Source organism: Salmo salar, chromosome ssa09 (assembly GCF_905237065.1).
Source record: "Salmo salar chromosome ssa09, Ssal_v3.1, whole genome shotgun sequence".
In the NCBI taxonomy this organism is placed as follows: Eukaryota; Metazoa; Chordata; class Actinopteri; order Salmoniformes; family Salmonidae; genus Salmo; species Salmo salar.
The window spans coordinates 13,769,816-13,783,035 of NC_059450.1; the positions used below are offsets into that span (position 1 = coordinate 13,769,816).

Genomic DNA, 13,220 nt, shown 5'->3' on the forward strand with positions numbered 1-13,220 from the left:
GATAACATTTCATTCAGTACAGAAATTTGAAGGTGGCTTAAATTACCCTGGCCCGCGGCTCAACTTACCCCATACCTGGGGGAAGAGACCACTTTTTTTGGACAAGCTATGTTTACATGTAACGTTTACATGACCTCTGATTATTGACAGGGATACACAACATCCTGAAATATATGTAGATATCTTTGTTAGAAAGAATACTATATTTCCCTTGATGGAGGAATGCTAAATATACAAATGTCTCAACTTACCCTACTGTCCCCTACTGCTCTTACTGTCTGCATCATGATGCTGATTTGTAATGCAGTTGTCTTACCAACATAAAAGTTAAAGAGTTGACAACAAGGAATGCATGTCTGAAATGACAACAACTAAGTGAAATTCTTAGGTAAAATTCTTCACTGCGTTTCAACTACAAAGGTCTTCTTCAATGCTGCCCGAACAAGACTTTTGTAGTCAAAACATGTTGCAGTTGTGTGTCCTGATGTAAACTATAGATCGATCTGTTCCTATTATATGTATTATATTTTTTAAATATTTCACTAAACTTTTCTGCATCGTCCTGGCCACCTACTTGTTTTCTTTCATGGATTGTCTTCCATTGAGGTGGCTTCCTTCCACCGCGCTTGTCTCGATTATTAAGTCAATTTATTGCATGATAATCATAAACATTGCATGTTTTAAACTATAGTTACAATCAAACTGTTAAAAGAAAATAGATGGGATATCCCTCTGGTCTCTTTCTCTCCAGTGTGAGGACATGTGGCAGTAGAGACCAGTGAGCATTGAGGAGAGACTATGGGGGACTGGAACCTGCTGGGCAGCATCCTAGAGGAGGTGCACGTCCACTCCACCATCGTAGGAAAGATCTGGCTCACCATCCTCTTTATCTTTCGCATGCTGGTGCTGGGCGTAGCGGCCGAGGACGTGTGGGACGACGAGCAGAGCGAGTTCATCTGCAACACGGACCAGCCGGGCTGCAAGACCGTCTGTTACGACCAGGCCTTCCCCATCTCCCTCATCCGCTTCTGGGTCCTGCAGGTCATCTTCGTGTCCTCGCCCTCCCTCGTCTACATGGGCCACGCGCTCTACCGCCTGCGCGCCCTGGAGAAGGAGAGGCACCGGCGGAGGATCCAGCTAAAGGCAGAGCTGGGGGAGACGGAGGCGCTGGTGGAGCAACACAAGCGCATTGAGAAGGAGTTGAAGAGGCTGGAGGAGCAGAGGAAGGTGAAGAAGGCTCCACTGAGAGGGTCCCTGCTGCGGACGTACGTCATCCATATCCTAACGCGCTCCGTGGTGGAGGTGGGCTTCATCATGGGCCAGTATATCCTGTATGGCATCGGACTGGAGCCTCTATATAAATGCGAGACGATGCCTTGCCCCAACAGCGTGGACTGTTACGTGTCCAGGCCCACGGAGAAAACAGTGTTCATGGTGTTCATGATCGTCATTGCCGGGGTGTCTCTCTTCCTGAACCTCCTGGAGATATCCCACCTGGGCATCAAGAAAATCAAACAGACTCTGAAGGGAGACAAGTACCCAGCAGACAACGACAGTTTGATTTACAAGCCGAATAAGAAAGCGATGATACAGCAACTGTGTGTGATGAGGAAACTGTCTTCTCACAATGGGCCGCTGACTCAGACCATCTTCAAAGTCATTCCTGAAGAGGATCTGAACCCAATGGACCCACCTCCCCACTACATACCAAACCACGAGGTTCCCAGGCACAACAGCGTGGCTCCAGGCCAGTACCTGGCCAACTGCACTGGCCTCCAGCCCCATCAGTACTACCAGCAGCAGCAGCAGCTCCAGCAACGTCAGCCCAGCCAAGGGATGATCCAGACCCTGCACCTCCAGGGAGCCCAAGAGAACCACACCACCACCATGGTTGACCAGCACCCTCCAGCCTACGGAGGAGTTTTCTTGAATGGAGACAGTGGGCCCAGGAACCTGCAGGGTCAGCCGAACCATAAGGACCCCAATTTACACCCTCAAGACCACTACCAGCCCAGCCACATGGAAGTAGTACCTGTGCCTATTGCAACACACAGACCCAGCATCATGACAACACACAGACCAAGCTTGGCTCTGAGAGACATAGACCTGGAGGAAGATAGGAGGAACTCAATGGGCAGCGACTTCCTCTTGCCTAACCCAGGAAGGAAGCAAAGCTTCATGACACGTATGCCCTCTGAGAGCATGTCCACCATCAGTGACTGCAGCAGCAACTCTCTACGGACATCCGACTCTGAACTGGGCGACATGGGGGACATGCCCATGATGCCACCCCCTGGAAGGAGAATGTCAATGGCAAGTAGAGCCAAGAGACAGGCAGCCTCTGACCTAGTGGTTTAGAGAGCCATAAACACTCTGTAATGTGAGCTTTTTACAACAGAGCATGATAACAACAGAGCATGAGAGCATGACTCAAAGCATAAGATGGGAAGGTAGTGGGACAGAAAGAGAGAGAGAGAGAGAGAGAGAGAGCGAGCAAGCGAGAGAGAGATGTATAGATTTGACTGGTAAAGCTGCAATAGATTTGTAATGTTGTAAAAAAAACTAACATTTTTGAAATCTTCCAGAAAGTAAGTCATGATGACTAGTGTCAATGTGTTATCTAGCCTCTCTCAATCCCAAATGTTCTCTCTCTTTCAGAGCGTATTCTTGGATATCTCCTCTATCATGAAAAAGTGAAGAGGGACGAGAGCAAAAATAGGACCCAGGAGTTGCCTACGAGTGAAACAACGCACAGGAGATATCAATAACACTGCACTCATCATTGATTGAGCCAAAAACAGCCACCATCCCATGCCAAGCCGTGCGTGGGCGTACGTAGTGCCATGTGTGGGCATAAGCCATACGCAGTGCTGTTTCCCCAATGTCTTTTCAATTCAAAGCACCTACAAATGCTCAGTATCTCCAAATGAGTTACTTTTTATGTGGTTGACCGTGGCAGAAAGGGAAAAGGATTGTGCACATCAACAGAAATGTGTGTAGTGTGAGAACTTCAAATTATTGTGATAAAAGAATGTTGGTGAGCATGCAAAAGCATGGAAAATGTAATGATGTCCCTTGAAAAACTTTGATATGCTTATATAGAGCATTCACTTTTATAAAAGTATTATTTAGCTTGAACTTGTTTAAACCCTAACCCAGATGGCGCTGGGCCAATTGTGCGCTGCCCTATGGGACTCCCAATCACGGCAGTTTGTGAAACAGCCTAGAATCGAACCAGGGTCTGTAGTGATGCCTCTAGCACTGAGATGCAGTGCCTTAGACCGCTGCGCCACTCAGGAGCCCCCATTTTATTCTCAAATGGATTAAATACATTATTTTCCTCATCAATCTACACACAATACGCCATAATGACAAAGCGAAAAAAGGTTTTTAGAAATGTTTGCAAATGTATAAAATAAACAACAACATAAGTATTCAGACCTTTTGCTATGAGACTCGAAATTGAGCTCAGGTGCATCCTGTTTCCATTGATCATCCTTGATATGTTTCTACAACTAGATTGAAGTCCACCTGTGGTAAATTCAATTGATTGGACATGATTTGGAAAGGCACACACCTGTCTATATAAGGTCCCACAGTTGACAGTGCATGTCAGAGCAATGAGGTCGAAGGAATTGTCCGTAGAGCGCCGAGACAGGATTGTGTCGAGGCACAGATCTGGTGAAGGGTACCAAAACATTTCTGCAGCATTGAAGGTCCCCAAGAACACAGTGGCCTCCATCATTCTCAAATGGAAGAAGTTGGAACCACCAAGACTCTTCTTAGAGCTGGCCGCCCGGCCAAACTGAGCAATCGGGGTAGAAGGGCCTTGGTCATGGAAGTGGCCAAGAACCCGATGGTCACTCTGATAGAGCTCCAGAGTTCCTCTTTGGAGATGGGACAACCTTCCAGAAGGACAACCATCTCTGCAGCACTCCACCAATCAGGCCTTTGTGGTAGTGGCCAGATGGAAGCCACACCTCAGTAAAAGGCCCGCTTGGAGCATTTCCAAAAGGCACCTAAAGGACTCTCAGACCATGAGAAACAAGATTCTCTGATCTGATGAAACCAATATTGAACTCTTTGGCCTGAATGCCAATCGGCACGTCTGGAGGAAACCTGGCACCATCCCTATGGTGAAGCATGGGGGTGGCAGTATCATGCTGTGGGGATGTTTTTCAGCGGCAGGGACTAGGAGACTAGTCAGGATTGAGGAATAGATGAAGGGAGCAAAGTACAGAGAGATCCTTGATGAAAACCTGCTCCAGAGCGCTCAGGACCTCAGACTGAGGGCGAAGGTTCACCTTCCAACAGGACAATGACCCTAAGCACACAACCAAGACAACGCAGGAGTGGCTTCGGGACAGGTATCTTCATGTCCTTGAGTGGCCCAACTAGAGCCCGGACTTGAACCCGATCTAACATCTCTGGAGACATGAAAATAGCTGTGCAGCGATGCTCCCCATCCAATCTGACAGAGCTTGAGATGATCTGCAGAGAAGAATTGGAGAAACTCCCCAAATACAGGTGTGCCAAGCTTGTAGCGTCATACTCAAGAACCCTTGAGGCTGTAATCACTGCCAAAGGTTCTTCAACAAAGTACTGAGTAAAGGGTCTGAATACTTATGTAAATGTGATATTTCCTTTTTTATATAAAAATGTGCAAACATTTCTAAAAAACTGTTTTTGCTCTGTCATTACAAGTTATTGTCTGAAACAAAAACAATTGAATGAATTTTAGAATAAGGCTGTAACGTAACAACATGTGGAAAAAGTCAAGAGGTCTGAACACTTTCAATTTTCCCACGTTAGTGAAGACTGCATTCATGAGAAATGCTTGATATGTCGGCTCAATCGGAAATGAAGTGTTAATGGCGCTATAAAGCGGATCTTTCACAGCCCACATTGAATCCAGGCCTCAAACATTCAACAAGAGACTGTTACGCTAAGGAATGTGTCTTTAGTTGTTGGATATACAATCTTAACTCATGACATTAAATGCTTATTTACTAAAACTGAAAATCACTTTTTGTCATCCTCTTTGATGGGTTAAAAGTATTATTTTAGATATATCATCATTTCACAGAAGAAAAAACAAACAAAGAATTGACACATGCTATTTGTTTTAATCCATAAACAGAAATGTTGTCTTTACAAAACATTGTTTCTTCTTCCAAAACACTTGGATATCAAATTAACAAAAAACACAGTTACACCCTATTTACAATATAGCAAACTCAGGCAATTTGAACATTCAAAGATAAAATGGGGAAAGTGAAACAGCTGAATCTGCAGTTTTGCAGTTTACTCAAATTACACATAAAAAATGGATCACCAAAAATCTACAAATACAATAATAACCACTGTGTGTGTAAAAATAGAAACAACACCACATACAACTTATTCCTACAATACAGTCCTAGACCCAAAATGAGAGGTATGCCGAATTTTACAGGTAGATAAGTGTGAGAGTCCATTATGTTCCAACGAGGCATGACCTCCGCATACACTCAGGCTGGGATTCAATCAAACCTTTACTGTGGAAAAAATAACATTGTTAATGCACATTAAAAGAAAAATGCAATTATGTTTTTCCCCAACAAGTAAACAATTTGTTTGTACTCAAATCAATCATGTTTCATGGTACGGACAGAATGTTATTTTCCCACAGTATGGTTTTAAATTGACACCTTCCGTTCCCTTTCACATGAGTTTGGCCTCTGAAACCTCTAAGGCAAGACTTGGAGCTGCATTTGTCAAACATGTACTTTTAAAATCTTGTGTGAACACATCATCCACTTACAATTTTATGTTCCAATTTAAAAACAGTTAAAAAAATCGAACTTATCGAACCAATTATGCAAAGTCTCTTGTCATGGAAAAATCCTTAAAAAACTAAAACATGTAACAAAAACTTTTGTAAACACTTTCACCTCTTTTAAACCATCGCTTAATTTGTACTAAATAAGGACATTGTGAATTATACAACACACAAAAGACTTGTCTTTCATCCAAATTGTCAGTAAAAACAACAACCATTAAAAATCACTAGAATCAATATTAGGAAGTTTACATTTGTACCAACAAATAATCCTCATAGAAACATTGTTAAAATAAATTAATTTAACAACATGTTCATATTTCTTTTCTAAATTCAAAAATATCAAAATGGGGTGATAAGTATATTCAATGTAGTTAGAGTAACAGTACATTCTGTGGAGCTCTGTCATTGGTACTTTCTACTGTGAGGAAAACTAACGGATGCCAATGAGATTCCCCGAATGTGACATTTGAAAGTTCCTAGAGAAAACAACAAAGAAACCACTAAGCTAACCCTGACACATGCTACAGAACTATCTTCCACAATGGAATCATTTGGCATTGCCATGGATCAACAACTATCTAAGCATCTCTTTGAATTCGTTTTTAACATTTCACTTGATAATACACCATTAGGAATACTGGACAAGTTTCGAGGATAAATTGCACTCGTATGTTTAAGAATTTACATGGATTATCAAACAAGGAATATGTGGTGCCTTCCACTTACGTCCCAATACTTTAATACATCTGATTTACACTAAATGTACGTGGAAATACCTCAGGACGAAATACTACATTTTCACTACATGTGGGAAGGTACATTTCTACCCCTAAAAGCGCAATATGGTTCAGATAAGTATGATAGTCTTTGACACCATTAATATTTGTTGAATATAAGTTTAGTAAGTACTTGGCTTGGGAGTTTTAATTTCTAAGTGCCAATTTCAATGCATTTGGTAAGGATATGTTACCTCTTTGAGGTGCTGAATGGTGCAGTACATTTTTATTTATTCCCATTTCCATCTTTAGCTACAGTATGATGATTCCTGCATTTCTTTCTTTCTTTCTTTCTTTCTTTCTTTCTTTCTTTCTTTCTTTCTTTCTTTCTTTCTTTCTTTCTTTCTTTCTTTCTTTCTTTCTTTCTTTCTTTCACAACAGATGCTACTGTGTGTCACAGGCAAAAGAGGAATGTTCATAAAAAACATGTATGCAGGGAAAAGAAAGTGAGAAATAAGAACTGAAGGAAACTTTGCATATGAGAGTTAATTCTACTCTCAGCTGTACAGAAGAACTCTTCAGATGTACAATTTGTAATGAAATAGCTTTTTACAGAGACATTATTGAACATTCAGAGGAATTCCTGAGTTTATCCTCCCATGATGAGAGCCAGGGAGTGAGCGAGGGAGAGAGAGAGAGAAATATATACCCAGCTAGCACATAACGTTCTGAGAACCATATGCTTCTTAGAGCTTGGTGAGAGCGTGGTTGTCCTATGGTTATTTTGCATACAACCTTTCCACAACTTTATGGGAATGGTGCATAATAGTTGCTTGGCTTTGGAACATTCTCAGCAGATTTAAGGAACTTGACAATAAGTAATTTTATTGGTATTTCATTACTTTAAGAGAACGTTTCCTAAAACTTCAAACGTGGTTACATTTAATTTCAATTTTGGTAATGTTCTAGGAACATTCTCCAACTGGTTTGACATTGGGAATGTTCTCAAATTGTTCAGAGAACGTTAAGAAACAATGTTCTTCTGTGGGAATTTCGGTACTTCAGTATAACGTTTCCTACAGGTTTCCTCATGGTTCTATTTAAAGTCATGTTCTCAAATTGTTCAGAAAACGTTAAGAAAACTTTCCATTAAAAAAAAACATAAGAAAACTTCAGTAACGTTCAGAGAACGTTCTAAGAATGTTATTTAAAAACATACATTCCATTCTCAGAAGGTGAAGAAAACTTTCCATAAAAACCACAAGAAAACTTTAGTAACATATACACGTAAACATACACATTCCGTTCTCAGCAACAACAAAACTCTCTCTATCCTCTATCTTGTTAAGCGTGTTCAGGTGTGTTAACTGCCCCCACTTATCGGCCACACCTGATCTTAATGATCGCTTGTTTTCCTTGAAATAGGGTCTGTTTGAATAGACAAAAATGAACAGTTTTGTATGCGTAAAAAACATGGCATGCTAGCTCCATCCTGGTGGTGCAGTGGACTAATTCCATGGATAGAGAACAGAAGACTAAAGGTTTGAATGTCACTGATGCCGTGTCACAATAAAATATAATTGCGTTTGCATGATTAATGCCTAAGGAAATACATTTCCATGTGTCTTATCTGTGCTTGGAGTTCAAAAAAGTTAACACAAAATAAGCTAGCAGTGTTATTAAACATCTTAATGAAAGTTTTAATGGTCATTCAAAAACCTCCAAATAACCTATCATTTCTGTTCTCAGAGTGTTAATAAAATCTCCCAGGAAAACGTTCAAGGAACCACAGTAAAAAGTTATCAGAACCTCCCTGCAACCTAAAAATAAACATTCCCAGAACAGGCTAAATGTTCCCTTCTGTTCTTGTTTAAAAAACGTTCAGTTTTACCAGTCAGGAAACGTATGGCTTCGTTCCCACAACGAATGTGAAACCAAAAACATACATTCCCACATCTTCCAAGGAATTAAATGTGCTAGCTGGGTGGAGAGATAAAGATAGAAGGGGAAGCTGCCAGTGCTATGTCTTAAGGAGTTTGATAACTCCAAATACCTGTTTTAACAGTATTGCTGATAAGACAACTGTAGTGTCATCCTTTAAAAAACACAGATAACAAATGTATTTCAAACTTTATACATATCAAGGTAGAGATGTGTGTCATAATAACAATAAAAAGACAAATGGTTGCTAGCTATTCAGTCGTTGCTAGCTAGGTACAGACCTGTCCGGGCTGTTCTTCTGTCGTGCATTTCTCAGTCATCTCTTGACAGAAATCCACCGAAACAGTGGGGCTACACACACCCGGAGATGCTCCAGGCTCTAGGAAAGACTCAGGGTCCTCCTGCCCCAGGACAGACACCTCTGTCTCCACACCGCCCTGCCCCCTCCTAAGCCTCTGCCCAGAGCCAACATCTCTCTCCACAGGGCTTTCATAGGAGCAGGGTGACTTGGCCAGGCTGCCCTCTGAGGTTGGGGAGCCTGGGTTGGAGGTGAGGTCGATGCTGGCCATGATGGAGAGGCTGTGAGTGGTGGGAGTGGTGGGATCGCTGGGCCTGTGTGTAGGGAGCAGGACTTTGGTCTTCTCGGGGTTCCCCTGCACCTCCCTGCACACCTCCTGGGACACAGCCTGGGACAGGTAGGAGAGGTTCTGCCACAGCTCACCCATACACACCTTCAGCTGGTTCCTCTCACTTAGTAGCTTCTCCTTCTCATGCACCTGCAAGGAAACACACATACAGTACAGTACATGTATGTTATGAGTACATAGAGAATAGACACAGAGCTTACTCTCATGGAATACAAACATATAGAAAATCCATACGTATACAGTGCATAACCAGTATACCAAAACCTGCTCTCAAAATATTAAAACAACTGACAGTCCTACAAATGCTAACCGTAAAGATGAACCTTTCTATGATAAATAGACCTTCATGTTAAAACAATGTACGTACCAATTTGCGTATCTCCACCTCCAGGTTCTGGATGCAGTCCAGCTTCCTCTTGCGGCAGCGCTGGGCAGCGATGCGGTTCTTACTGCGCCGCCGGATGTCGTGAATGAACTCCAGCTGCTCTGAGGTCAGTTTGTGCATCTTTATCATGATCTGGAAGTCGTTACGGGGAAGGTTGGTGATCTGATCCACCGGGAATGGAAGTTTGACCTGGCAGACAAATAACAAAATAAGTTCCTATCTTCTCTGGTGTACAATACAACACAACTTTATTGTCCATGTTACAGTGAACAACTGAAATGTGTCCTCTGCTCTAATTACTCAACTCCCCCAGATAGCACACACACACACACACACACACACACACACACACACACACACACACACACACACACACACACACACACACACACAGTTGAAAGAAGCCCAGGGTGTACCCACTCAGTCCACTAGGTGACACTGTCATTCTACTTCTCGTAGATGGTCAAAGCCTGTACATGATGTTCCACTTACACTACATGACCAAAAGTATGTGGACACCTGCTCGTCAAACATCTTGTTCCAAAATCATGGGCATTAATATGGAGTTGGTTCTGACCTTTGCTGCTTTAACAGCCTACATTCTTCTGGGAAGGCTTTCCACTTGATGCAAGGACTTGGTTTATAAAAGGTTAACATTACCAAGGGCCATAGCAGCCCTCATTAAACCCTGTGATCATAGACAGGATCAATAAAGAAAACACACAAGGCAGGCAGCACTCATAGATACAGCAGATACACTACATGATACACTACATGACCAAAAGTATGTGGACACATCTCATTCCCAAATCATGGGCATTAATATGGAGTTGGTGCCCCCTTTGCTGCTATAACAGCCTGGGAAGGCTTTCCACTAGATGTTGGAACATTGCTACGGGACTTGCTTCCATTCAGCCACAAGAGCATTAGTGAGGTCAGGCACTGATGTTGGGCAATTAGGCTTGCAGTCGGCATTCCAATTCATCCCAAAGGTGTTCGATGGGGTTGAGGTCAGGGCTCTGTGCAGGCCAGTCAAGTTCTTCCGCAACGATTGCAACAAACCATTTCTCTATGGACAGGGGCATGTTTCGCTTTGTGGACAGGGGCATGTTCATGCTGACACAGGAAAGGGCCTTCCCCAAACTGTTGCCATAAAGTTGGAAGCACAGAATCGTCTAGAATGTCATTGTATGTTGTAGCGTAAAGATTTCCCTTCACTGGAACTAAGGGGCCTAGCCCGAACCATGAAAAACAGCCCAGGCCATTATTCCTCCTCCACCAAACTTTACAGTTGACACTATCCATTCGGGCAGGAAGTGTTCTCCTGGCATCTGCCAAACACAGATTCGTCCATCGGACTGCTAGATGGTGAAGCATGATTCATCACTCCAGAGATCGCGTTTCACTGCTCCAGAGTCCAATGGCGGCAAGCTGTGGCATTGCGCATGGTGATCTTAGGCTTGTGTGCGGCTGCTCGGCCATGGAAACCCATTTCATGAAGCTCCTAACAGTTCTTGTGCTGACGTTGCTTCCAGAGGCAGTTTCGAACTCGGTAGTGAGTGTTGCAACCGAGGACAGTCGATTTTACACACTACGCACTTCAATACTCGGCGGTCCCGTTCTGTGAGCTTGTGTGGCCTACCACTTCGTGGCTGAGCCATCATTGCTCTTAAGACTTTTCCACTGTAACAGCACTTACAGTTGACCGGGGCAGCTCTAGCAGGGCAGAAATTTGACGAATTGACTTGTTGGATAGGTGGCATCCTATGACGATGCCACGTTTAAAGTCACTGAGAACTTCAGTAAGGCCATTCTACTGCCAATGTTTCTCTATGGAGATTGCATGGTGGTGTGCTCGATTTTATACACCTGTCCGCAACGGGTGTAGCTGAAATAGCAGAATCCACTAATTTGAAGGGGTGTCCGCATACTTATGTATATATAGTGTATTTGAAGCGCAGAATATAAATCAATAGTTTATATTAGTCAAAAACAGTGGGACGAAGATATTCATTTACTTCCAATGGACAGAAAGTACTTTGAAAAATACAGATTAACTGATGTTCTCAAACTGATGTTTGAGATACAATAAAGTTCTCTCAGTTAGCGTCATAAGGAACTCCTCCAACGTAAATAGTTGTCTGCATGATGTTCCCAGTTGAAAGTCCTAGTATTCAGTGTTTAATGGGTCAGTATATGCTGGGTGACGTTTTGTCATGTCTCAGAGAGAGCTGGGGAGAGTCAGGGGACTTAGGGAGTGCTCGGTTTCAGCTGTGACCTTGGGGGAGGGGGGCTCTCTCTCTCTCTTTATCTCTCTATCTCTCAGAGCTGGATAGACATCTATATATAGCCCCTCCACTCACACCAGTCCCATAACAAGGTTAGGATGACAGAGTGAGCTTCAGACACAGCCGTAAATCCTGTCCTTCTCTCTCTCTTGTTCTGGTTTTCATTTTTAACTCTGCCTCCCTCTATTCAGTTCATTACTCCGCTCTGTGAGTGGGTCAGCGCTAAGAAGTAGGCCTCATCTGTATCAACTGGTGTGTGTCTGTATTATATGGGCCAGGTTCTGGGCCTGGTGCTCTGTCTCCAGGCAGGGGGCTCGCATAGTGGACTGTCCTAGTTAGGAGTGTCTAAACTGGGGGAGGGTGCCAGATGGTAGAGGGTACAGGGACACAACACCTTGAACCTGGCCACTGTGGATCCCGGGGTGTGTGTGTGTCTGTTCTGTCTGAGCTAAGTGTGTCAGCGCTGAGAACTGGTATGAGCATATGGACACACACACACTCCTCACCTCTGTTTCAAGACTTGAGTGAGAAAAATCACTAAAGAATCAACCCTCTTTATGAACAGAATATCATTTTATTACACTAATTAAAAAATGACACCTCTACGGAGCTATGTGACTGAGAGTTACTTCAATTTCCTTCCGTTCATCTAAAAAAAAACAGTGCCTAAAAAAAGTTGAATAATTCTATCCCTGTTTGTGTATTTTCAGCAGACATTCATTGTATTACATAAATCTCTTTCCCACGCACACCCGTTCCAACAGCATCTGACTGACTGACTCATCGTTGGTCCTGAAATAGGGACTTGAATCAAACGAGGACGCTGATACAGATGAGTTAATAGAAGAAGCTGCTGTGTGTGTGTCTCTCTCAGAGAGAAGCTGAATGACAGGCTTTAGCCTACAGTGCAGCACAGGAGGAATCATCAAATTTCTCTCCACACAGCAACATGAGAGACTGAGTGTGAGCTTAAACATTGCCATGGCAACCCCTGCGGTTCTCTTGAAATCAAGGCAGTGTGAAGTCAAGGCAGTCAAGGTCTTATCCTCAAGAGGCTAGGCTGTGTGTATGGATGGTGTGTACCAGTATGGACGGTGTGTGTATGGATGGGCCATGACTATAGCTTTAGAGATGAATAGCATCACATATGACTAGTACTGTTCTAAACTCTCCAGGCTCTTCTTCCCCAGAACAATGGTTGTCATACCAATAACCAGTACATTCATTTACCACTGTCTCTCTGTCTCTTTCTGTGTCTTTTGTCTCCACCACTGCTTTCATAGCAGTTCATAAAGTGGAGTGATCATAGCAATTTGTTCATAAATGTTGCCCTTTTGGTTTAAAAAAGTATATTTCCAACCATCAGAACATATTTACCACAACATACAGTCTAAGAAAAAAGGTGCTATCTAGAACCTT

The 13,220-nt window shown here is 43.0% G+C and overlaps 2 protein-coding genes across 3 annotated transcripts in view; one reads left to right on the forward strand and one right to left on the reverse strand.

Annotated features, from left to right (window-relative positions):
- The first annotated feature begins 757 nt into the window (after window positions 1-757).
- LOC106610739 (gap junction alpha-4 protein) lies at window positions 758-2,358 on the forward strand. Its single transcript, XM_014210267.2, has one exon. The coding sequence runs from the start codon at window positions 799-801 to the stop codon at window positions 2,356-2,358; it is 1,560 nt and encodes a 519-aa protein (XP_014065742.1). The 5' UTR covers window positions 758-798.
- A 2,748-nt stretch (window positions 2,359-5,106) lies between these two features.
- LOC106610754 (transcription regulator protein BACH2) overlaps window positions 5,107-13,220 on the reverse strand; it is a 49,289-nt gene continuing 41,175 nt past the window's right edge. For both annotated transcript variants that reach the window (XM_014210291.2, XM_014210292.2), the window contains exons 4-5: window positions 9,496-9,702; window positions 5,107-9,257 (exon numbers count right to left, since the gene is read on the reverse strand). In XM_014210291.2, coding sequence (XP_014065766.2) covers window positions 8,751-9,257; window positions 9,496-9,702 — 714 coding nt within the window. In that variant the 3' untranslated portion in view covers window positions 5,107-8,750. The remainder of the gene's footprint in view (window positions 9,258-9,495; window positions 9,703-13,220) is intronic.

Coding starts and splice junctions, on each gene's coding strand:
- LOC106610739 (XM_014210267.2), top strand. CDS start 799: ATGGGGGACTGGAACCTGCTGGGCAGCATCCTAGAGGAGGTGCACGTC.